At 37.0% G+C, this 24,575-nt stretch overlaps 2 protein-coding genes across 2 annotated transcripts; one reads left to right on the forward strand and one right to left on the reverse strand.

Annotated features, from left to right (window-relative positions):
* The first annotated feature begins 2,195 nt into the window (after positions 1-2,195).
* Positions 2,196-6,386, forward strand: fgg (fibrinogen gamma chain). Its single transcript, XM_084105833.1, has 9 exons — positions 2,196-2,474; positions 2,568-2,624; positions 2,736-2,919; positions 4,083-4,167; positions 4,285-4,415; positions 4,510-4,643; positions 4,962-5,146; positions 5,535-5,812; positions 5,918-6,386. The coding sequence occupies exons 1-9, from the start codon at positions 2,415-2,417 to the stop codon at positions 6,097-6,099; spliced, it is 1,296 nt and encodes a 431-aa protein (XP_083961959.1). The 5' UTR covers positions 2,196-2,414; the 3' UTR covers positions 6,100-6,386.
* Positions 6,387-10,896: 4,510 nt separating this feature from the next.
* On the reverse strand, positions 10,897-22,410 carry plrg1 (pleiotropic regulator 1). The gene is made up of 15 exons (XM_084094515.1): positions 22,271-22,410; positions 21,960-22,066; positions 19,634-19,770; positions 19,450-19,503; positions 19,226-19,319; positions 18,014-18,104; positions 17,227-17,325; positions 16,926-17,018; positions 15,550-15,699; positions 15,344-15,445; positions 15,149-15,251; positions 14,910-15,018; positions 12,558-12,697; positions 11,736-11,929; positions 10,897-11,506 (listed from the first exon to the last, which is right to left on the reverse strand). Exons 1-15 carry the CDS (start codon positions 22,277-22,279, stop codon positions 11,447-11,449), a joined length of 1,542 nt encoding a protein of 513 aa, XP_083950641.1. The 5' UTR covers positions 22,280-22,410; the 3' UTR covers positions 10,897-11,446.
* Positions 22,411-24,575: the final 2,165 nt, after the last annotated feature.

Raw genomic sequence — 24,575 nt, forward strand, 5'->3', positions numbered from 1 at the left:
CAAAACATTGCATCAACATCTCCCACAGTGGATAAGAAACAAGGGACAAAATTGGAGACACCGAACAGTGATTTTACCACTACACTCATGTTATTTATAAACCCACCAAAATGTGTTCCACAGACGAAAGAAATGTCTATATAAAAAGTCAAAATAAAATAAAAAAGCATTAATTTGTTGTAATAATAATATTAATAATGTGTGCTACTGCATTCAGATTCTACAAAGCCCCTAAAGGGACATGGTGGTGGAAAAAATTTGGGATGGGAGAAAAAAATATTTTTCAAATCTTTTGTGTTCCCTCGCAAAATGTTTGCGTTCTCTCACAAAACCTGTTGTGAGCTCAGACAAACACTTCCTGTTTAATGTCCCACTGACAGTGTTTCAGAGCTCCGTATGTTAACTGTGGAGCGGTTCATAGTATTTGAATTTATATAAAGAAATATATAAAGAAATATAAAGAAATGCGGTCAGTGCTTAACTCAAGGAGTTCAGTAAAATTGGCAATATATTCATAGATTTGAACTTCCCGGATCAATAACTTGTGAGCTAAACATTGTTATAACACAAACAGAGGTGGAAAGTCCAGGTTCAGAAAGTAAAAGTCCTCCTCAGTATTTTGTTCCAATCACCTGGATTTGCTAATTAGCACAGTTTTTCAGCCAGGAGATAGAGCTAATTAGTGAAATCAGCTGGCTAAGTTCATGGGTGGAATAAACATATGGCAGGACTTTTACTTTCTGCCCCCTGGACTATACACCTCTGAACACAAATGACACCTATTTATAATCATAGTAACGTAGACAATGAGCTACAACCTAATTTTCCTCAAAACGTGGTTTATAATATAAATTGATCTCTATGAGCTATCGGCTGAGTGACAAGTCCAAAGGGACCATCTGCAAGGAAAATACAAACACATAAAGACTACAAGACTCTTTCTTTATGCTTACATAAAAGGTTCCTGGAGACACATTTACACAAGAAAGTAACCAATATGATTTTTCAGATACAAGATTTGTGTGTTTGCATACCTTCTAATTATTACTCACTAGTTTACAAATGTACCTCAATTTAGCTTATTGAAACTAATTCATTTTTATCCATTCAGATGAGTATACAAGTATCAGTATATCAAGTAGCTTAGGGCTATATTAATTTTAAACAGATGCAAATGTGTGTATTGCTTCTCTGGTAACAAGGATCATGTAATACTTTTGATTTGCAACATCCCCTAGTGGTTTAGTTGGTAAAGACATGTTCTCACCTTTGGTACTGATGTTTGTAGCTTTGAAAACATATACAAGTATTGAGCAACAATATTGATATTCAAAGCGATTCAATTTTACCAGTGGTATTCAGACACCAAATTCTCAAAAAGTTTATAACTAAAGTTTCAAATGATCAATCAGGCTGTTAAAATGTGTTTAGTAATAGGTTAAAATACTGCTTAATATTCAATATTCATATCACATTATTCAACCTGTTTTGTGTGTGTGTGTGTGTGTGTGTGTGTGTGTGTGTGTGTGTGTGTGTGTGTGTGTGTGTGTGTGTGTTTAACACTTGAATTCTTTGCTTTGGTCATAACCAAATGAAGAAAGACAATTTTGCCTCAGTGACTCAGGTGGCAGAGATTAAAACATGTCAGCAAAAGTGTCCGTCTGTGCGTGTGTGTACATGTGATGTAGAGATTTGTGGAACATTTAATCTCAAATTATTGGAAAAGAAAAAACTTACAAATCATTAACTTAAAATAGGATAATGACCCATTAGCTAGCGATGGGTCTGTGTTTGTCTTTTTGGTTTGTTGGCTTATTTATGCCTATATTATGATTATGTATTAGGAAAAACAATTTTTAACAAAGCAGTGATTAAATTGCTGGAAGGCATAAAATTGAATCTAAAGGTCCTTAAAAGGGGATAGTGCAGGCCGTCCACCAATTAGTCTAATTTAGTCTAATTAATCTAATTGTTTTTAGGGAGAAAAAAATAAGAAACATAAAAACATTAAGTTAACCCAGACTAAAATGTATGTTTCATGTTTACTATGGTCAAGGCTTAAATACCAGCAGTCACATTTCTTTACAATATAAAACCCCCAAAATGTTCTTGGTCTGAACAAGGTTGAATAACCCTGATCAATATAATGTTCAGGTACCAGTAATGAAACCCTTACAAGTTGTCCCTGCTTATGTATGTACATTTGCAGGAATTGAACACATTGTCCCATCTCTGCATCATTTACGGTTAGCTCTGATTCAGACAGTGAGTAAGAGAAGGATTGTGTTAGCTTTTATTTGTATAGTGGACTGTTATCTTCATTTCTGAGGAGGACCTTGTTCGGATAAATACCCTGCGGCAGTCAACAGTCCCACACAATCTCAAGGGTACACCACACAGATTGCAGGTCCAACATGGCCTCGTTAATGCATGTGGTTGCTTCCATCCTGCTGCTGTCCACATTAACGTCAGCGGTGAGACACTGAACTTTTTATTATTATTATTGTAATAGTAAATATGTTATAATGCCTTTTACTGATTGTCTTTTCTCCCTTTTTCACCTTAAGCAAATGAGAGGGGACTATTCACCGTCGCAAGATGTGTGTAACCCAAATGATGGGTTTGTAAGTACAGATTGTCTGCTCTGGATTGTTTTAAGTAATAAACTCACAATTAAAATGCTACATTGTAACAGTCATTGGTTTAACAGTCACTCTCCGTCCTTACTTTCTCAGGGGACATACTGCCCTACCACATGTGGAGTTGCTGATTACCTACAGAGGTACAAGCCTGATATAGACAGAAAGCTGGATGAAATGGAACAGGATTTGGAGGAGATCGCCAACCTTACCAGAGGAGCGCAGGACAAAGTGGTCTACCTGAAAGACTCAGAAACACAAGCACAAAAACAAGCACCAGGTAGCACAATTTTTCATTAATTAGGATTTAACAAAAATGCAAAACATGCGTACAGAGGTTACAGTTGTCTCGGATGAGCTTTTGAGATTTTTAAATCTGCTCCTGGGTTGATGCAGGTTTCTGTTATTTGAAATTATAGATAAGGGCCCCGAATGTCATGAAAATTGCCATGTGGTGTAAGCAACAAATAATTTAATTTAATATTATTATTATTATTAATAATTTAATAATAATTTTTCTAACACCTTGAATACATATGTGTGTGTGTGTGTGTGTGTGTGTGTGTGTGTGTGTGTGTGTGTGTGTGTGTGTGTGTGTGTGTGTGTGTGTGTGCGTGCGTGTGTGTGTTTGTGTCTTGTTACTTTGAAAAAAAGTAAATATAATAGTTTATTTATTTATTTATTTAAAATGTCAATCATTATTCATTCATTCATAATACAGATTACGGGAGTCGCACAACATAGCTGTTTACAACCCAAAATTATCTTATATTTTAAGTATTGTTAAAAACACATTCTTTTATATAGCACTTTTAACAATATAGATTTTTTAAAGCAGCTTTACAGTGATAATAGGAAATTAAAGTAACAGAGATTGTTTTGGCTTTACAGCAGCTCTAGAATAAAGTTATTGTCCAGCTACATTTAGTTTTGATTGATTCACTTCCATGGCAAAGATGATGACACCTTTCTAACAGAAAACCCTTAACGTGCTCCGGCCCGCTCATTCACACAACAACAGTGCCTGGTGGCTCGAGAACGCAAACCTTGAAATAGGTTCCAAGGTGCAAGCGGTGAAATTTTTTTAAAAACGTTATTAAAAACGTCATCTCCGCGTAAACTTCAAAAATGCAAATCTATGAAAACGCTGACGGTGTGCACATGCGTATTACGTGTTAAGTCTGTAGGTATGTACATTTGAATATATATGTGCACAGGCGTGTAGTCTTTCTTAACAAATTGACCTCACCAGATTACTTGTCTGGCCTTAAAAAATACATTTTTTTTTTTTTTTTGCTTGTCAAAATTAATAAAACTTAATTTAAATACAGAAAGTAAAACGTGCTTATCATTGAATAGTCATTGCATGTATGAATTGTATTTTTAAAATAAATGTTAAACTTCACTTGATTTTCATGAGGTTAATCACAATCCTTTTGCCAGATACATACATCAAAAAATCTTCAAGCATGCTGGATGATGTATTGCGATTTGAGAAAAGCATTCTCGCTCAGGAAGATCAAATATAGTGAGTACTTTTTCTTGTTTTTTTATACCACTTTTCATGTCCTGATAGTTTATTAAATGTCATTATATAAATCAATAGTCTTATTAAATATACTTTTTTTTAATTCCCCCTCCCCAGTCAACTGCAGTCAATCCTACAGGCTAATGAGAAACGAATAACTGATTTAAAGCAGATGTCTCTCCAGCTGGACCAGTTGTGCAAAGAGCCCTGCAAAGACACTGTGGAGATTCAGACAGTCACAGGCAAAGGTAAAATCAGCATTTAAACATCTTAATGACAACTGACATGGTGAATTTTCTTTACATACGATTAGAGAGCTGAATTATGTGTACTTTTCCCCAGATTGTCAGGACATTGCAAACAAAGGTGGTAAGGTCAGTGGGCTCTACTATGTGAAACCAGCCAGGGCTCCTGAGGCGTTCCTGGTCTACTGTGAGATAGACAGCTTTGGACGTGGATGGACTGTACTTCAGAGGGTACGCAACACAACAGACAATGCACAGTGACTCAATTTCCTTTAAAAAAAAAGAGATACAGGGTTGTTGGTGCCGTGACCCAGATGAGAGTGAGGTTTAGGGTGGTGAGTCCAGTAGTTGTTCAAGTAAACTTCACTCCCCTGGCCTCAAGAGGTGCACAAAAGACAGACTTTACATGCTTCCCACATCCTTTTTACCACACTTGTCTCCCATGCCGGTTGACGCTGGCTCTAATCCCACTTGATGTGGTGTGAGTAGGACCAGTTACAAATGTGTGCTACTTTATTGATCAATCAAAATTAATTATATGTTTTCCAGAGACGGGATGGCAGCGTTGACTTCAACAAAAATTGGATTCAGTATAAGGAAGGCTTTGGGTACCTCTCACCAGATGACAGAACAGAGTTCTGGCTGGGGAATGAGAAGATACATCTGCTGTCGGTTCAGTCCAGCGTTCCTTATGTGCTAAGGATAGAGATGGTCGATTGGGAAGGCAACAAAAAGTAATGAACCATGGGAAAACATGAGTTTTTCTTACTCTTACTTATGTTTGAATCTCACAAGTGGAGTTCCACAATCATTTTATTTTTGCATTTGGAATACTTTTATCCAAATTGACTTTCTATGGTTTGGGTTACAGGAATGGTGTTTAATTTTGGACATCAATTTAGTGTCAAACCTAAGCAAGATTTATCCATGAATTCCAAATGCAAGAGTTTTCTTTATCTGCAGTTGTCAAACAGGACTTTGCTCCGCTACCAAAATTGATTTTTGTCAAGTGACATTTCATGACCTCTTCAGTCAGATCAAACTGAACATTAGGGTGCACAGCAATCAATAGGCTTGTAGGTGTTTGTCACAAATTTTGTCTTGTAAAACTTGCCTTCTCAGGTATGCCGACTACGCCACTTTCAAACTTGGACCAGAAGTTGATGCATACCGCTTGACGTATGCTTATTACTTTGGCGGAGATGCTGGCGATGCCTTTGATGGTTACGACTTTGGCGACGATGCCAGTGACAAATTCTACACATCTCACAATGGCATGCAGTTCAGTACACCTGACAAAGACAATGACAAGTTCGGGGAACACTGTGCCTTGCAGGAAGGGTCTGGCTGGTGGATGAACCGCTGCCATGCTGCTCATCTCAATGGAAAATATTTCCAGGGTAAACCATTACACTCTTTCCTCTTCATAGGAGATGATCTTCCTTCCAAAATCCATCAATATTATACTGATCTCATTACTGATGTATTTTTTTCTGTCTTTACAGGTGGCAAGTACTCAGAGAAAGACACACAGCATGGATATGACAACGGCATTATCTGGGCCACGTGGCACAGTCGCTGGTATTCTCTGAAGGAGACCACCATGAAGATCATTCCCATCAACAGAATCACTGCTGGAGGGCAGGAAAGCGGTGTCAAGCAATTTGGAGGCCTGGGAGACATTTAAAGACCTTACCAAAGCTCTCCCCATTGTTCTGAGATATCATTTTGTTTTTGTGAAGCAATTGTTGAAATACATGGGAATGACATGGGCAAAGCATTTTCAAGTGAGTGTAAACATGTCTATTGGTGTCTGATATTTTCCATTCTTCAAAAATTAGGTCTGCAAAAGCTTCGTACACAAGTCATGTTGGTCATGTTTTTAAATTCTATCAACTCATTTAAAATGAAATGGTCTAACGCATTGCACCTGTCAATGAATTAATAAAAATTCTCTGTCTTTTGTAAATGAAAGGTATTCTGTAGTCCTCTTTACTTAATATAGTGATCACTGACAATGTAGGTGAAGTTCAAATTAAAATAGGTATGTCACAAAGGTACTGTAGGAAACTCAGAAGCGAAGACCAGGAGACTTGGTTATATCTTCAGCAGGATTCTTTATTGAGAACACGAGCTGTCGGTATAGCTGCAGTAATCAAGTCTATCTAAGGCAGTGTACATTGTAGTTTATATACATTTAAAGGGCAGTGCTTAGAAATGGAGACAAAGCACCTGGGTGACGACGTTAAACAAAGCATGCAAATGACGTATACAGATATAGGAACCCGCCCCAGACTCTAGAGTGTTACCAATCCTAATCCAATCAGCATAACTATTCAAAGACTGGGACAGGGGCTCCAAGGGCCATTAAAGAAAAAGGGTGAGAGTCTCAGTAATCTGACTCATTTAATTTGCAATACAGAGAACAGGACTGGCAGGAATCTCTTGCTGGAAACTTTGCTTAACAGCTGATATAATCATCATAACCTTGATGAAGATCATGAAGGTAACCTTAAATGCTAAATTCAATGTACTCTACCTTAGTTTTTCATGTTATGTTAGGTAAGGACATAAGATCAGCAGATTTTATACAAATTCTTAAATTTGTAATCCCACAGTACACAAATTTTATTTTAATTTTATATTTAAAAAACAGATACATTGAACCTTCATGACAGAAAAATGGGTAACACTTTATTTTAATGTGCCCTAGTTACACAGGTTACACATAATTACTGTTGTAATAACAATACATTATGCATAATTACAAGCAACTAACACTTAACTGAACCCTAAACCTAATTAATATTACTTTTTGTGTAATTACACTGTAGAGTAGTTTCATTAAAAAGGGTATCAAAATACGTCGTAAAAAAAAACTACGGCTCAGAAAATTATTTCTTATGTTTACCATTTAATTTGCCTGTTACATCACCCTATTCAAAATGTGAACATGGGAGTGCATCATTGTTTGTTATTCAGGTTTTGTGTAGGTGTGTTAACCTCTGTGTAGGAGTTGTGGACCACATGGTCAGTAAATCAATATTGCCCCAGTACTGTGACAGAACACCCCGATCAGGCTGCACTCCAAGCTCCCTGAATGATGCAAGGATTTCATCATCCCTGCTGTGGAGCATCAATCAATAAATATTGACTAAATATTTGACACAGGAAACAAGTGCCTTCTTGTTTGCATTGTGGTTGTGAATTTTTCCAGATCAGGCATAGCCTTACGTAACACTATCAGTCTTGATTAATTAAAATGTCTGGACAGTTTATTGCCATCAAGTGCATAGCAATGACTTTTTGTATCTCACCTATTATGAATCCATCAGTAGAGATGTACCTGTAGTTTGTGTCAGAAATACAACTCTATCTGGAACCTTAACATCGCTGTTAATGTTTTGCTTATATTAGGGGTAAACTATCAGGACAAGGGGTAAGTTTAATCATTGGGTAATATGTGAATGATTATTATCTTCTTTTGTTGCACGTATTCCCATTTTTATTAAGCAATCATAAAAAAGGTAAGCTATTTGAATTAGTTTACAAGTAGCAAGATAATTTTCAACATTTTGTAATGCTGTTTGCTGAAATATTTTCTGCATTTGGAGGCATAGTTCACTGTCACTATCAGTTGGGCCACTGACACTCTTTAAATCACAGCAACCACTTTGGAACAACTGCTTGACTTAAAGGAGTAGTTCACTTTCAAATAAAAATTTCCTGATAATTTACTCACCCCCATGTCATCCAAGATGTCCACGTCTTTCTTTCTTAAGTCGAAAAGAAATTAAGGTTTTTGAGGACAAACATTCCAGGATTTGTCTCCATATTATGGACTTCAATGGCAACCAACGGTTTTAAGGTTCAAATGTCAGTCTCAATGCAGCTTCAAAGGCTCGACATGATCCTAGCCTTGAAATAAGGGTTTTATCAAGCAAAACGATCGGTCATTTTCTAAAAAATAAATAAAAATGATATACTTTTTAACCACAAATGCCCATCTTTTACTATCTCTGAGATGCGCTACGCATTATATCGGAAAGGTCACGCGTGACATAGTCGGAAGTACAGACCCAGTGTTTACAAGTTTGGAGTATGAGGACCGTTCAAAGTTATTGTGTTGAATGACGCATATTTATGTTTTTGTATCAGTTTATTGTTTAAAATGGTCCTTAAGTGTGCACATCCTGGATGTTTAACGATGTCACACGTGACCTTTCCAACGTGATGCATTAAGATTGACATTTGGACCTTCAAATCATTGGTTGTCATTGAAGTCCATTATATGGAGAAAAATCCTGGAATGTTTTCCTCAAAAACCTTAATTTCTTTTCGAGAATATAGGCAAGGAATCAACCTAAACGAATGGCCTAAAGTGTTTCCAAACACTGTTCCTGGAGGCACACCAACACTACACGGGTGCTTCTCAAATGGAAGGCTGCGTCCAAGTAAGGCTGCATATCTCGGCTGCCACATCATCAAGCTCTGTCAAAGGACATCTCAATTTAAAGGATCCTTTAAAGACAGGCTTTGTTTCACATCCTTCATTCGCCCTGTTTTGAAAGATACACTCACCTAAAGGATTATTAGGAACACCTGTTCAATTTCTCATTAATGCAATTATCTAATCAACCAATCACATGGCAGTTGCTTCAATGCATTTAGGGGTGTGGTCCTGGTCAAGACAATCTCCTGAACTCCAAACTGAATGTCAGAATGGGAAAGAAAGGTGATTTAAGCAATTTTGAGCGTGGCATGGTTGTTGGTGCCAGACAGGCCGGTCTGAGTATTTCACAATCTGCTCAGTTACTGGGATTTTCACGCACAACCATTTCTAGGGTTTACAAAGAATGGTGTGAAAAGGGAAAAACATCCAGTATGCGGCAGTCCTGTGGGCGAAAATGCCTTGTTGATGCTAGAGGTCAGAGGAGAATGGGCCGACTGATTCAAGCTGATAGAAGAGCAACTTTGACTGAAATAACCACTCGTTACAACCGAGGTATGCAGCAAAGCATTTGTGAAGCCACAACACGCACAACCTTGAGGCGGATGGGCTACAACAGCAGAAGACCCCACCGGGTACCACTCATCTCCACTACAAATAGGAAAAAGAGGCTACAATTTGCACGAGCTCACCAAAATTGGACAGTTGAAGACTGGAAAAATGTTGCCTGGTCTGATGAGTCTCGATTTCTGTTGAGACATTCAGATGGTAGAGTCAGAATTTGGCGTAAACAGAATGAGAACATGGATCCATCATGCCTTGTTACCACTGTGCAGGCTGGTGGTGGTGGTGTAATGGTGTGGGGGATGTTTTCTTGGCACACTTTAGGCCCCTTAGTGCCAACTGGGCATTGTTTAAATGCCACGGCCTACCTGAGTATTGTTTTTGACCATGTCCATCCCTTTATGACCACCATGTACCCATCCTCTGATGGCTACTTCCAGCAGGATAATGCACCATGTCACAAAACTCGAATCATTTCAAATTGGTTTCTTGAACATGACAATGAGTTCACTGTACTAAAATGGCCCCCCCAGTCACCAGATCTCAACCCAATAGAGCATCTTTGGGATGTGGTGGAACGGGAGCTTCGTGCCTTGGATGTGCATCCCACAAATCTCCATCAACTGCAAGATGCTATCCTATCAATATTGGGCCAACATTTCTAAAGAATGCTTTCAGCACCTTGTTGAATCAATGCCACGTAGAATTAAGGCAGTTCTGAAGGCGAAAGGGGGTCAAACACAGTATTAGTATGGTGTTCCTAATAATCCTTTAGGTGAGTGTATATATCAAATGTATCCTTCACGTCCTCCAATCACTAACAATCCTTTGCCCACATTCAACTTCACAAAAATAACTTGCAGAAAATGAATCGGCACTGAGCTTGTCCAATTTAGCAATTTACCCTAATCCCCGCACCAGTGAGAGGACTTTTTTTTTTTAGAGAGAAATTGCCAAATTACACTTTTAAAACAAGTAATCGGTTTCAACTTACTCAAATATCTACTGACAGAAATGTCAAAAAACAAACAAACAAACAAACTTTAAATCAGTTCAAATGTTGACATCTTACCAAGATGCAATTTTATAGTTTATACTCTTTATTTACATAAATGAACCACGGTGAATATATTTAGACAGGTTGTGAACCTTGTTTTGTTTCTAGGCAAAAAACAGCTGGTCTGGTACAAACATTACTACTGCTCATCAAACGGCAGCTGTCATAATTGCTAGGCGACAACAGTCCTCCGTAAGTTAACACGTCCCATTTAACAATGCTATGTCCGACCTTCGAAGGCATGGCCTTTGAAGTCTGAGTCTTTCGAAGAATGCAGCCTTTGAACTGGAACACAGCACAAGACCACAAAAAAAATTCTATTTGTGAATGAGGGCACTAGAGGTTCAACTTTTTGTCCTTGAATTTATGCCTTTCATGAAATGATGACGATCAGTTCAATAGGATGAAAACAATGGGTTTTAAACTAGGGTTCTTTATTTTACAAAATATTTCGTCAGGAAATACAACATTTTTCCAGACATGAGAGATACATGGAATAGGTTTTTTCCTTTTTTTGAATTTCCAGGAATTTGCTGTAAATTGACAAAAAAAAAAAAAAAAAAAAAAAAAAAGCAAAGCAAGTACATATGCAAAATGACATTTGTATTGTTTGTCTCTGATTGAGATCAGCAACAATGCACAGATATGAAATAGAGTATTATTATTCTGTAGGATTTCTTGAAGTTCAGAATGAATAGCTGGGCAGACCGTGTCACATAGACCTGCAAATGGTGTTTGGAGTAGACAGGGAAGAAACCTTTCCTCATGTATACAACCGCAATATTCATATTGTTATTTAGATAGAGCAAAGCAAAATGTCTCATCTGATCTCAAGTCTCCTGATTTCACTTAAAGTGTTGTTTGTTTATGCCTTAAGCAGACATTGCCATAGAAATCAGACAGCTAAAATGTAACAATGAAAAGGATTAAAAAAATTAAATAAAAAATAAAAAAGCAACAACCCTAAAATCTTTTTCTCTTCAGGATCTCAGGTTTCCAATTAACTGGGTGGGATTCTTCAGTCTGAAAGAAAAAAATATATATTTATCAATGAAGAATTAAAACTGGAAAATTGCAAAAATCACATCAAGGCAGTTCTCTACAATCAAGAATTTAAATGTTTGGAGAACTCTTTGAGGATTTTAAATTCACTATAACCTTTTTCCATCATAAACATTTAAGTCAATGTGTTATTTTAATTAATTATTATACTTAGTTTTAAACAAGTATTACTAGTGAACTGGGAACTTACAGCTGTTTCGTCCTCTTTGTAGACCTTAATGGTTTTGTCAGCCTCTGCGGTTATGAGCCGACTCTCAGACTGATCAAACACGCATGCAAAAATCCCTGACTCGCTGTCCAGAGAACCGGGCTGCACTGCTGCATGAATCCTCTGGAAGTTGTAGCCAGTCCTCCAGTCCCACATGTGAATAGTTCCATTATCAGCTGATGTGAAAAACAATAGAAAGGATAGTCAGAACAAGATGCAACAATTGAGGGACAGAAGTGAATAAAAAAAGGCTGCTTTTAAGTCCACTTGTTATGCCTTTCCCTCACTAACTACCCTTTTTCTCTTTCACATGGATGACCATCATTGCTTGAGTTGCACGAGAACCCACAACTGGCAGAACCCTTGCAATGGGTTTAAATGGAACACCCTAAGCCCTTGATCACTTGGAATCTACTCTGGAGCCCACCGTGGAGACTGGGGTTGCCAATTTATTGGGTGTGATGTCGCAATCGTGTTGCATTGGATCTGTGGATCTGCCTAAGGTGATACATATCAGTAGACTTGCTCCCTCTGACAAAATTGAGTCGTCGAGGGTCTGTCCAAATAAACTTCCCTCATCCACTTGAAGCTGAACACACTTCAAAATGGCGGCCGGGATTCTCCTGAGGGGAAGTGATTATGGAAGTTTGCAAGTATATGTTTAAAAGTGGAGTTAAATGCAGCCCAAACAAGACAAAGGGGAAACAAATGTAGTGGATATAATTTTATATGGTTTAAATACAATTAATAATTTTTTTAGCATGACTGGCTTTGCAACATAAATCGTTTGAAGGAGCATTTCACCTCCTGACACCAGAACACCATCTGAATTGACAGCCAGTGTGTTGATAATGGCATTGTGTCCTGAAAGATTTTGGATGAAGTTCCCATCAGGAAACTTCCACTGCTTAATGTTATCTGGAGAGCCAGAGGCAAAGGTGTACCTGTTAACGAGAGGATATGATTTTAAAAAGACAAGAATACTTTGAAACAGATCCAGGGAACTGGAACTTAGTTAGTGTGGGAGTGTGTGATTAGGGCCATACGCTTTCTGTGATATGGAAAACACAACCTGAATTAAATTCGACAAATTATGGCAAAAAAAAAAAAAAAATCAGAATATCTTTTTAGCTCTCTTTTTAACTGGATGCATGAAATAATACATTAATATAACTTTTTTAAATAATAATTCTATTAAATTACTGAAAGCAGCATTATATGTAGTATCATACTAAAGGTCCTTTCACACTGAGTCTCACCGAAATTTTCGCACGCTAAAAAATAAATACGACCTCACGTTATGTCAATCACGCTTACACTGCCTCCGAAACTTTCATCCATCATACAAAAAATTCAGATCGGGTTCGATTTTCTGCGTTTATCGCATCCATAGCAAGCATTTTGATAGGTGTTTTGACAATTCAGAGCCACCGAATGACGAATACAAAAAACACATACAAAAATTTCATACTCTGTGTGCAAGGACCTTGACATCAGCACAGCTGTGATTTGGTCTTAGACACTGTTGTTATTTTTAACAAAAACTATTACATTTTAGATGAAAAACAAACGAAAAATGTATGTTGCTTTGACAAGTATGAGATGAGTAATGAGATAAGCTTAAAGCTGAAGCATTAAAATTACAACTTAAAAATTAAGGCCTATAGAAATATAAAGAAAACTAATAAAAAGACAAAAGCACAAAACTACATAACTTAACACTAGAACTCCCAAGACGGTCATTTTGACCGTTTTTAAATTTTACAGTGTAATAACTTTGTTAAAATAAAATAAATGTGGCTGTAGGACTCTTGACTTTTCCTAAATATGTGCATATTTTATTCTGACACTTATTTTATTAAAATCACAAAACACACAACAGTTCTGACTATTTCTACCTAGAATTACCATAACGGTCATTTTGACCGCACGCATTATAAATATCATAAGTCCGCTACATTGCAAGTTTCGCGGAGGGACTTCATCACGACTGGCGAGCGAACTTCGCTCCAACCACATGGAATAAAAAGCCATACAACTGGAGGAACTGCAAACAAAATAAAACCAAGGAGACATGTGCCAGATGTCACAAAGTGTACTGCACACGAAAGGCGGTGTTTACCTGTGTGGAATGTGCGTAAGCGTCAATGATGCGGGGTGTTTGCGCCGTTCAAATGGGCAGTTAACCTGATTTTGTTCGTTGATATTTTTTGTTCACTGAAACTAATCGTTCTAAAGCAGTTCGTTTTCTTGTTTAGCTAATGTTCATGTTTTTTCTTAGCCTGTTTGTGTACATTTTCACATTCATTTGAATTAAAATTTTGTGTCCTGTTTATTATTACCTATCATTGTAGATCCATTTATTTTTAGATTTTGTATTGATTATTGAACTTATTTACAAACAGGGCTGTACTAAACAGTATGAAGCTTTGACGTTTCCTAACTTTTGTGCATGTCTATTCACGTGGTGAGTCCGGTAAAAAAAAATATTTTGACGCAAAACGTTCCTCAAATAGAGGCAGCACCTGTCGGGGGAATCTTTCTTTTGTGCTTGTTTTAAGGGCTATGACGACAGGAATTAAAAGCTTCATTGGAAAAGAGAAGGTTAACATGTACAATAGATATGACATGACGAAAATGACGTTCAGTACGGCCATGTGAACGTCAAAGTATGAACGGTCAGAATGACCGCTATGGTCGTTCTAGTAGTTATGGAATTCCGGTAGTTCTAGTGTTAAAACAGATTTTTTTTTAATAAAAGCCAATTCAAAATATTAATAAATACTATACGAACAATACTAAAAATAACACTTATACAGTGAAACTGCTGTAAAGCACGTTTGCAAAATTATACTGTAAAGCTCTGAATTGAAGCCATTGATCTGATAAATGAAATTTGCGCTGTACATAATTTTTTTAATAAACTAAATTTCGTTTTTTTTATTTAATGTAAAAAAAAAAATATTTTAACCATAAAACACAATCCAGTAAAACTGGAAATGTGGAATGGAAATGCAGATTATGGCAAGCTAAAAAAATGAGAAAAAATAAAGTGCATTTCATAGGGCCTTAATTTATTACTTTATTCCGTTTACAGGTTTCCTAAATTTATATTAGTCATGTTTCTTAAAAAAAATGACTTTTTGTTCAACATACTGCCTGGGATGGAGCACCAACGCTCTGACAGACTTTTTGTGGTTAGTCAGTGTGGCTCTTGTCTTGCCAGCGATCAGATCCCAGAGTCTAATGGTGGTGTCATGACTTCCTAAAGACAGGATATAAAGCACATGAAACATGAACATAACCTAGAACAATGCATGGATTTCCTTGAAAAATGCACCAGCAGCAGAAGTCTGTTCAAAAGGCAGAGTCAAAAAAATAAAATGTATGCATACCTGTAATCACCTGTGGCTCGGCACTTTGACATTTGACTGTAGCCACTGTGTTGGTGTGTCCAGAAAGGGTGTGAACATTTGCCTTGGTCCTGATGTCCCAAACCTACCACACACAGAAAACATACATTCCACTTTGCATAACATGTTCATGATCAGTTATCACACACAAAAAAAAAAAAAAAAAAAGTGTCATACTCTTGCTGTGGCATCTCGACTGCAGGTCACCAGTACGTCAATGGTAGGATGGAGGTCAAGGCCGTAGACTGCACTTAGATGACCGTGATAGTGCCTTATTACCTGTGGACAACACAAAACTCAAAATGTACCTATATCGGTCGGTATCTTTTAGGTAAAGCTTAAAATGAATGCACATTGTTTGTATTTGTATTTAAAGTTTGTACCTTGTTATACTCTAGATCCCAGCATTTAACCTGTTTGTCCTCCCCGCAGGAGAACAGGTAAGGGCTGCGTGTGCTGACGGCCACGCCTCTCACCGTGCTGATGTGACCCGTCAGAGACAACTTCAGCCTACCGCTGGCAAGATCCCAGATCTGGCATTACAGAACAAAAGCTTAACACTATTCAGTGATACATAATAAACAGTGATACAATGTATCGGCCAAAAATCGACCGATTGTTTAAAAATAGCCAATGATCAGGGACAATTATATCCTGTCAATCAAAATGGTGAGGAAAACTGCACGACTGCAAACTGTCAGACTGCAACTCATACTGTGTAGGAAGAAAATCTTGAGTTGAATTTAGGGCAAGTTAATGAGACAATAACGCTTTAACAGTAAAAAAATAGCGACGTTAATGCAGGCTTTATTTGACCCTATGAATTACCCGTAGTTCAAGCCAGGGTGCTCTTAAATGTGACGTGACAGATCCATCACTGAGGCACTAGCACTTTAGTTCAAGAACCAGCGCGGAGCGAGAGTCTTTTTTTCTTCTACTTTAATACAAATTATATCTAGAAAAAAATGCATGAATATCAGAAGGTATGTTGAAAGATACAGTACAACTTAACGAAATCCGTATCATGACTCATGTAATCACTCAGTCCATTTCAACCGCGGAAAAAAGCCAAAACAGCTTGTAAACAATATCACTTAATGTTGCATTTACCTCAGGAAAGTTATCCAGTGTTCACAGTTTGTTAGTTAGCTAGCTATAAAAACACTAGAGAAGAGCTTATTTACTGTTAATTATATATGTATGTTTGAATAAATTTGCCATGAAGTGTTTATGAAATCTACCTTATGTGCAACTGAGGTCTATAAAAACATGTCCTCTTTTATTTGAGTGTAAATATTATATCTGGAAATAAATAGCAGTTGAATATATTAGCCCTGTTGTTAATTTTAACCTCTAATCTTATAGTGTACCAAATGAGAGTATACTCTGTATAGTTTGCAGCATTATTTGGGAGAGATTTTTTTTCCTTAAAGGGATGGTTCGGAGTAAAATCAACCTAGGGTCCTTTGCACCATGACCTCGAGCCAAACAACTTTATTAATGTTCAACCAAGGGAAAAAAGGCTTCTGGGGGGTGTTTGGCTCGAGGTCATGGTGCAAAGGACCCTAGGTTGATTTTACTCCGAACCATCCCTTTAAGGAAAATCCAACTATCGGTATCAGCCGATATCATTCTGAATAATCGGCTAATGGCGGAGAAATTTAGTATCGGTGCATCTTATTTATATATATATATATATATATATATATATATATATATATAAAATCATGCAGCCCTAATCTGAAGTCACATAGATCACCTTTATTGTTCTGTCTGCTGATCCAGTTACAAACCACTGGTTTCCAGGCTCCACTGCTATAGATCTCACCCAGCCCAGATGGCCACTGATGACCTGAGAGACAACCAAAGAAGAACATCATTACAAATGAAACACCATCATTGTAAACTGCCCTTTTGGACCTGTGTGATAATGGTCTTTAAAAATTAAGCCACAGACATACAACATAACATGAAGCACAAAGACAAATTTTCTATTCACGAGTACTCAGGCATATGAACAAACATGCTGATTAACTCCTGGAGGGAGACAAAGCACTTACTCTGTACAGTTTCCATGGTGGATGCCACTGAGGTTTGGGCATGGTAGGAGCCTTTCTTGGCACCAGGCCAGAACTCTTTGTGCCTCCTTCCATAAGAGACTGCAACAGGAAAAAGGAAAAGCTGATGCTTCATCTTTGAAAAACTGTGCAACCAACTACATACTGTTATTACATGGCTTGGTTGAATTCTAATGTAGAATGCGGTCTGTTATTTCTTGATAACAGACCGCTGCTAAGTATAACACACCATTGCCATGAAAAACAGTGCGTTGCTATGGACGCAGGATTCTAACCGTAGAGACGGAACGGACTATTTTCTTTAGCGGAAGCAATACAATCATTTTTAAATCAATAAACTCTCAATATTTTGTGTCAAATTATTTGATTTATTTGGTAGGTAGCCATGTAATAAGCGGGATAATGTAGAGCAAGGTGGTTGTTATAGCGAATACAACCCCTTCAGGCTGATTCAAGCCTGATCAGCCTGTCGGGGTTGTATTCACTATAACGGCCTCGCTCTACATTATCCCTTACATATACACTTTTTTTTTTTTTTGGCATTATTTTATTAATTTTTAGGTTAAGGTAGCCTACTAAAATACACATGGATAAGGTCAGTCATCTCTCATTCATGAAATGACATTGGAATCAAGGAAACAAGCTTTCAAGAAACAAAAATCTATTATTAAAATCATGGTCAGTAACTGACAAAACTAATTAAAGCACATAAAATTACTAAAACTTTTAAATGAAAACTGAAAATACAAATATGAAAGGTGGTGCTCACCAGTGCGTGTTGTGGGGGGTGAGATCTCTCTGCACCTCCTGCATGTCTGTGGATATCTGCCACACTGGCTGCAGTTCGACTGGCTTCCTGCCTACAAAGCAAAGAAAAATAAACATCTCAAAAACCTAATTTACACTTTAATTTGTCTCAAAATGATCAAACAAGTGAACAGCACTAAATACAGGAGTCGAACAAGGTCCAAAATGTTTTGCAACTGAAACACAAACCACATTCCTAGATATTCAAAAACCCATGTGATTACATCACAATTACAGTGCAAACGCTAAAGCACCCTTCAAGGGATTTTGTGTTTATCTTGAATTATCCACATATAAATTCACTTTTATCAGTTTAGTGGATAGGCTGTGGATAGAAACTGAAAAAAATTTTTTTAATCAAGAACAGAGTAGGGGTCCATGACTAACCAAAATACAACCAAAATCATGATATTGCTTAGTGCAATTATTCACAAACGCTGCAATTTAAAAAATACATGTAGGCTACTGCTTGTTTCATAGTGAAGCATGGCACCATGCTCTTTTACGCACGTGCAGCTCATGATCCGCTATTTTTAATAGGACTGCAATGGATCACAAAACACAAGGATCATCTTACGTTTTTGAGTCACGGATCAGCAAAAAAAACAACAACTTTGTTTTCTATTCTTTACTTAAAGAAAACACCAAGTTCTTCGAAACCATAGCAAAAACTACAAGCCTAACTAATACATTTCAAACATTATTAAAGGCAAGTGTACAGTCAGTAATAAATTAAGAACAAACAAACAAATTACAAGCATAGATAATTGACAGGTGTAGCAAAAAGTTTGTTTTAGGCCCTGGAGATGGGTATTTTGAGAAATTGTGTTTATGTGTGTTTGTTCAAGCCATGGAAGCGCAAATAAGCAACACTCTCAATGCGCTACTCTCGCTGCCTGGCTCAGACCTGAAGTGCGTGCATGCAAAGCCGCCTTTCAGACAGCATGCAATTGCAAAATCAGTTCTCTTTCACAGATTATAGAGCTTGAATGGTCAAAACTTTAGCATGTGTGAGTGAGTTGAGCACTTGAAAACAATGGTGCACTAGAAAGTGCACATACGACAAGCACATCTATTCACGCTCAAAGTCAAAGGAGTAAACTCCTTTGTATACCTGGGCCTTTAGAAGAAAATGAGAGATTGTAGTGTGAAGTATTGGCGTTTAGCTTAGTACCTAGCTTGAGAAGGAGGAAGAGCCAAAGCCATGGAGTGAACACCTGCTTCACTGGGCATCTTCTGCATCTGTGTGTCTGCTGTGAGGGCCACTCCTGAAAACATTAGAAAAAAAGAAAAGAAAAAAAAACCTTGATTAGGCCTCAGAAGAAAATACAGTGTAAAATGTTCAGCATCTAGGTTCTCAAGCTTAAAGGAAAGGACACTGAAAACCTCAAGTCTTACCTGGAGCAGATGGGTATGGATGAGTTCCTGTCACCAAGTAATCTGGACTAGTATCTGCATTAATAAAAGTAAAAATTACAGTAAATTGAATCGATGTTGCTGATTTCACTAACAAACCTTTTGAGAGCTTCAATCACACAAAAAAAACATTAATACAACAAAGGCCAAAAAGAAAGAGACGTACCAGGCAGTGGGTATTCCGGCTGGCCATACGAGTCAGAGGCATGGAGTGGCCCTTTGTCTCTGCCCTCTTTCAGCACAGGCATGTCTAACACAGGTCTGTACTCAGTTTTCATCTTCACTGCCATCTTCATTTTGAAGCTAAAAACATTTAAGGAACAAGTAACAAAGTAAATTTCTTTATTTTTCCCCCCTCACAACCGCAAGTTTACATCTCACAATTCAGACTTTTTTGAATTGCGAGTTTATAACTTGCATTTGTGTTTATAACTCAATTTGCAACTCAACTGCGAGCTTATATCTTGAAATTCTGACCTTTTTTTAACAATTTCAATTTCAAGTCAGAATTGTGAGATATAGTCGCAATTACTTTTTTTTTTTCCATGGCAGAAAGAATCTTCTATAATAAACAGCTTGTGAAATGTTAGTGTAAAACTTCAGTCATTAAGTTACTAGCCCAGAAAGATATACTACACTACCTGAACTTTAAAAAAAAAAAAAGAAGAAAAAAGTAAATGTTCAATGGTTACATCAAGAGCCGTTGAAAAATAGTTGCGACACTCCCATAGAGTTCCATAGGAATTGGAAAATGCGTGTCGTGGGGAAAACATTAGTTCCAGCACTGAACCCCACTGATTTCAGTTAATGAAATGACTCATTTTTTGACATTTTAACTGTCATGAGTCTATAAATAGTGGTATTTTTATGTAGCTAGCTTTAGTTGTTTATCGTCAGTTAACAGCTAGTTAGATTTGAATTCCAGTTATATAACGTGAGCAACTAGCATAACTAGATGTCAGTTTGGTTTAATTTACATCAAATAAATTAGAGTTTTTGTCATTAGAGTAATTTAAACACAAACTATCTTCTGTGATTATATTTGTTGTTCAAATTAACTACACTTAGTATAAGACTGTATCGTATTAGTACACCTAATTTCAATGGATGGAATGCCATTCTTTACTATGTGTGTGTGACTGTATAATATATGCATGTACATTATATGTGCATGTTATTGTATTGTACATCCTTATTTCTGTGACCCAAGCATTGTCATAAGCATTTCAAATCCCAGTGTGCCCTGTATGCAGTGTGCAAATGACAAATAAACTAACTAACACAGTTTCATCTTTTTTTACTACTCTCAGATCTTTCCAGCAGCAACAGGCTCGACTCGTCTGGGGACTATGACATGCTCTGCTTCCAGTTGTGGAATGTACTGAAATGCATTTACTCAAGTACTGTACTTAAGTACAAATCTGAGGTACTTTACCTGAGTATTTCCATTTAATGTTAGTTTATACTTTTACTCCACCACATCTCAAGAGGCAAATATTGTACTTTTTACTCCACTACATTTGTCTGACAGCTTAAGTTACTGCAGTAATTACTTTTCAGTGTACAATTTTTCATACCATTCTTGTCCAGTAAAAAAACGTATCTCCAAATGTGGTGATTTAATAAAATGAATGCATAAATAAACGAAAGATTACGTGTTCCTTTATGGCTTGAGAAAATGATTCTACTTTTTAAGCAAAACCACCTATATTAAGCCCTGAATGAGTTTCTATAAAGACTGCCCATTGAAGGAAAGGCTTATCTACCCTCTCCCAGAATATATTGTATATAATAAAATGTTTTGTTGGGTGCAATTGGTCACCTTGATTATTTTGCACCGTTGCTCAAACTTCTTTCTAGGGTTAAAGTGAGCAGTGGCTGGTATTAATAGGAAAAAAATTATATTCACTTGTGCATACGTATTTGAATGATTATAAAAATACAAATTTAATGTAAATAAATGAATATACATTAGCTTGAATTTAATAAATAAATATATTAATGAATACAATTACATATAATATAAAAGGTTAAAAAAAAAGCTAATAAAAAAGTACTACTAAATATTTTCCAAATAATATTTGTACTTTTTTTTTTTTTTACAGTATACATTGTGTCTTTACATAATTTATAGCTGCCTTTTCAATTTTAGGATGGGAGTTCCTCGCATGAATGTGATCATATATGGCGGTCAGTGGCATCTAAAAGTATGAAAATCCCAAACCCCCTTCCATCCTAAATTAAACAGAAAAATATTAACTGTGTCACTCCACAGCTCAAAAGAGTGTTGCTATAACTGTACTATATTGTTACATATATGTATACTAGCTGCTGCTATCTGTTCCGCTTAATAAAACCATTCAGCTCAAGGCTGTCGTAACTACGTTGTCTTTTTCAACGGCTCTGACTACATCGTATCACCACCGTTCCAGATTACCGTTCTACGTTAATAAAACCGAGAGCAACAGGATGGTGTATTTATTGTGTATTACCTCTGTTCGTCCAGCGCTATTGGTTTAGCATGATCCGACACAAACATATCATGTGTCCTTTTCAAAGAGCGAAACACTAGCGTGTGGACCGAGTGCTTCTGCACGTCCTATAGGAATAAAAACACAGAATATCAAAATCAGATGATCGGTTTAGTCATACAGAAATATGTTACTATTAGATTTGTATATCTAGAACACCAAACATGTGCAGAAATACAGCACGTCGCTTTCATTCACAAACTATTCACGAAACTATGCAGCTTGACTACCAATCTGAAACACTCGCCAATTAACCAAATTCACCGCTTTACCTCAGTCATGTTTGTGGGTTCCCCAAAACACGAACACGATGCTCAAACTTAAATATAAAAACTTCGCCACACACCAAACAATCACAACCTGAACCGGACATGAACACAATACTTCCGGCCGCGACAAACTGTCTTCCGGTAAAGCGTTACGTCAGAATGACACAAAAGTCCGCTTATAAAATGGAACTACATGTAAATAATCTGGATTTATAAGAAATGTACACATTTATGCAGTAACATACGGTTAGGTTTGGTCATCCTTGGTTACTCTATTTTTTATTTCGTACGAACTTTTATATTTTATATTTGTAATTTTACAAAGCAATATTCAAACATATTTTCATATTTAATATTTTCATTTAACTTCAAGATTTAAACTTTAAAAGTACACTGCAACGATATCCAGTTTTCATGTATTTATTCATTCATGTACGAATAGGTAATTTATGTAGGCTATTTATACTGGCTGCCACTTTAGACAGACAACATGAAGCACAGTAGGCTAATGTTTAAGGTATAGGCTAAATCAGGGGAGTACAAACTCAGCCCTGGAGGGTCACTGTCCTGCAGAATTTAGCTCACACTTGCCTCAACACACCATGCATGGAAGTTTCTAATATGCTTAGTAAGACCTTGCTTAGCTGGTTCATGTGTGTTTAAGATAAACTCTGCAGAACATGGCCCTCCAGGAGCAGGATTGGACACTGCTGAGCTAGTCAATTGGCTGGAGGAAAAAATACCCCTGAAAACTGCATTAACTAAGGGCTAATAGTAGTGTTCTGTTCTGTTCCTATGTATTAGATGTGAAGTGTTGACTACTGAAAATTGAACACTAACTTCCAAAGACAACTTTCACAGTTTAACCTGTTAACTGTCAGTGTTCCGGACACTTGGTATCACACTCAAAATTCATTCTGTGCAAACCGGTTTGAAAATGGACTGCATTAACTTTTAGTGGGCTCAATTTTCGTGATATCAACTTCAAATTTGGAACACAACTTGGTTAGACATATTGCTTTTTCTAATGTATTGTCCAAATTATTTTGTAAAATATACATTTTGTAGACTAAAAAAAGCTTTACAGCAAACATAATCATCTATAACTTCTTAATGCTTTTATTTTTTGAAGCTGCTTTTCCTTCAGCAATAAGGTGTTGAGTGTCTTCTTTAAAAAGAAACCAACCATATAGGTCTGTATTCCAAAGCATTTATGAATGACCATTTAACCCTCTATGGTGGTGGCTCCAGGCAATATAGCCTATTTTATTCATTTAAAAAAAGGCTATAGACCTATATAAAATAAGACACCCATTCATTGGTCAATGCCATCGCAGGGGAGGAGAACTCAAATACTAAACAATAAAATTGCAAAAAAAGTGGTCACATGACCCACAGGTGTCCATTTTAGGCTTGATCAACTTAGAGCGGTGCTGCACAGACCGATCAGTTTATGACATCAAAGTTCTGTGAGAGTGATTATAGAGCAGACAGCTCCATAAGCTCTTTGAATCGCTCTTGCGGTACTTTGATGTCATAAACCGATTGGTCTGTGCAGCGCCGCTTTAAAGTCGACATGAAATCAAAATTAACCCTATTTACTCTGTTAGCGCATATTACTAGTCTTGTGGTGAACAATTAATCCGTGCAAGTTAATACACACAAAAAAATCTTTTGCCGTGGTAATGTTTAATCAAAATCTGAAAAGTTACTTCTGGTCTGAAATGGCGTTCCTTTTCTGATGACGTCAGTTTGACGGCTTGGGTTGAAAATGCTTAACCACTCCCCTCAAACCATTAGTCTGCCATGAGCAGAGATGGAGAGGAGGAGCGCTAAAGAAACCCTGCCCTCTGTTCAATATTCTGTTTCACTTGGAAATACGTCACAACACTGGAGAAAAGTCGTTTGCAACTTCTGGTTCACGGGGACTTTAAGTCGAACAAGCCTTTTGTGTCCTCTTTTAGCACATGTGCACATGACTCCATATTTTTGTGATTTTTCATTCATTTTCATCCAGATAATCACTTCATTGATAAGTAAAGAAGTATTCTTCTTCTTCTTTTTGAAATTGTATTGCTGGTTGACAAACAACAAAATGGTGTATTACCTCCACTGACTGGAGTGTGGATCAAAATGACATACAGTAAAGAAGTATTTTTGAAAACTTTAAATTATATATTTTGGGAGGAGACTGGCCAGCAATCAGTTTCAGGTGCAGGTGGCTAGTCATATGACCAAGACAGCATAAATGGTTGTTGCAACAACAGATGGTGAGATTTCTGCAGTTCTGGCATGTTTCTGAAATTGT

This window comes from Abramis brama (genome assembly GCF_963993115.1).
Source record: "Abramis brama genome assembly, chromosome: 2".
Classification (NCBI taxonomy): Eukaryota; Metazoa; Chordata; class Actinopteri; order Cypriniformes; family Leuciscidae; genus Abramis; species Abramis brama.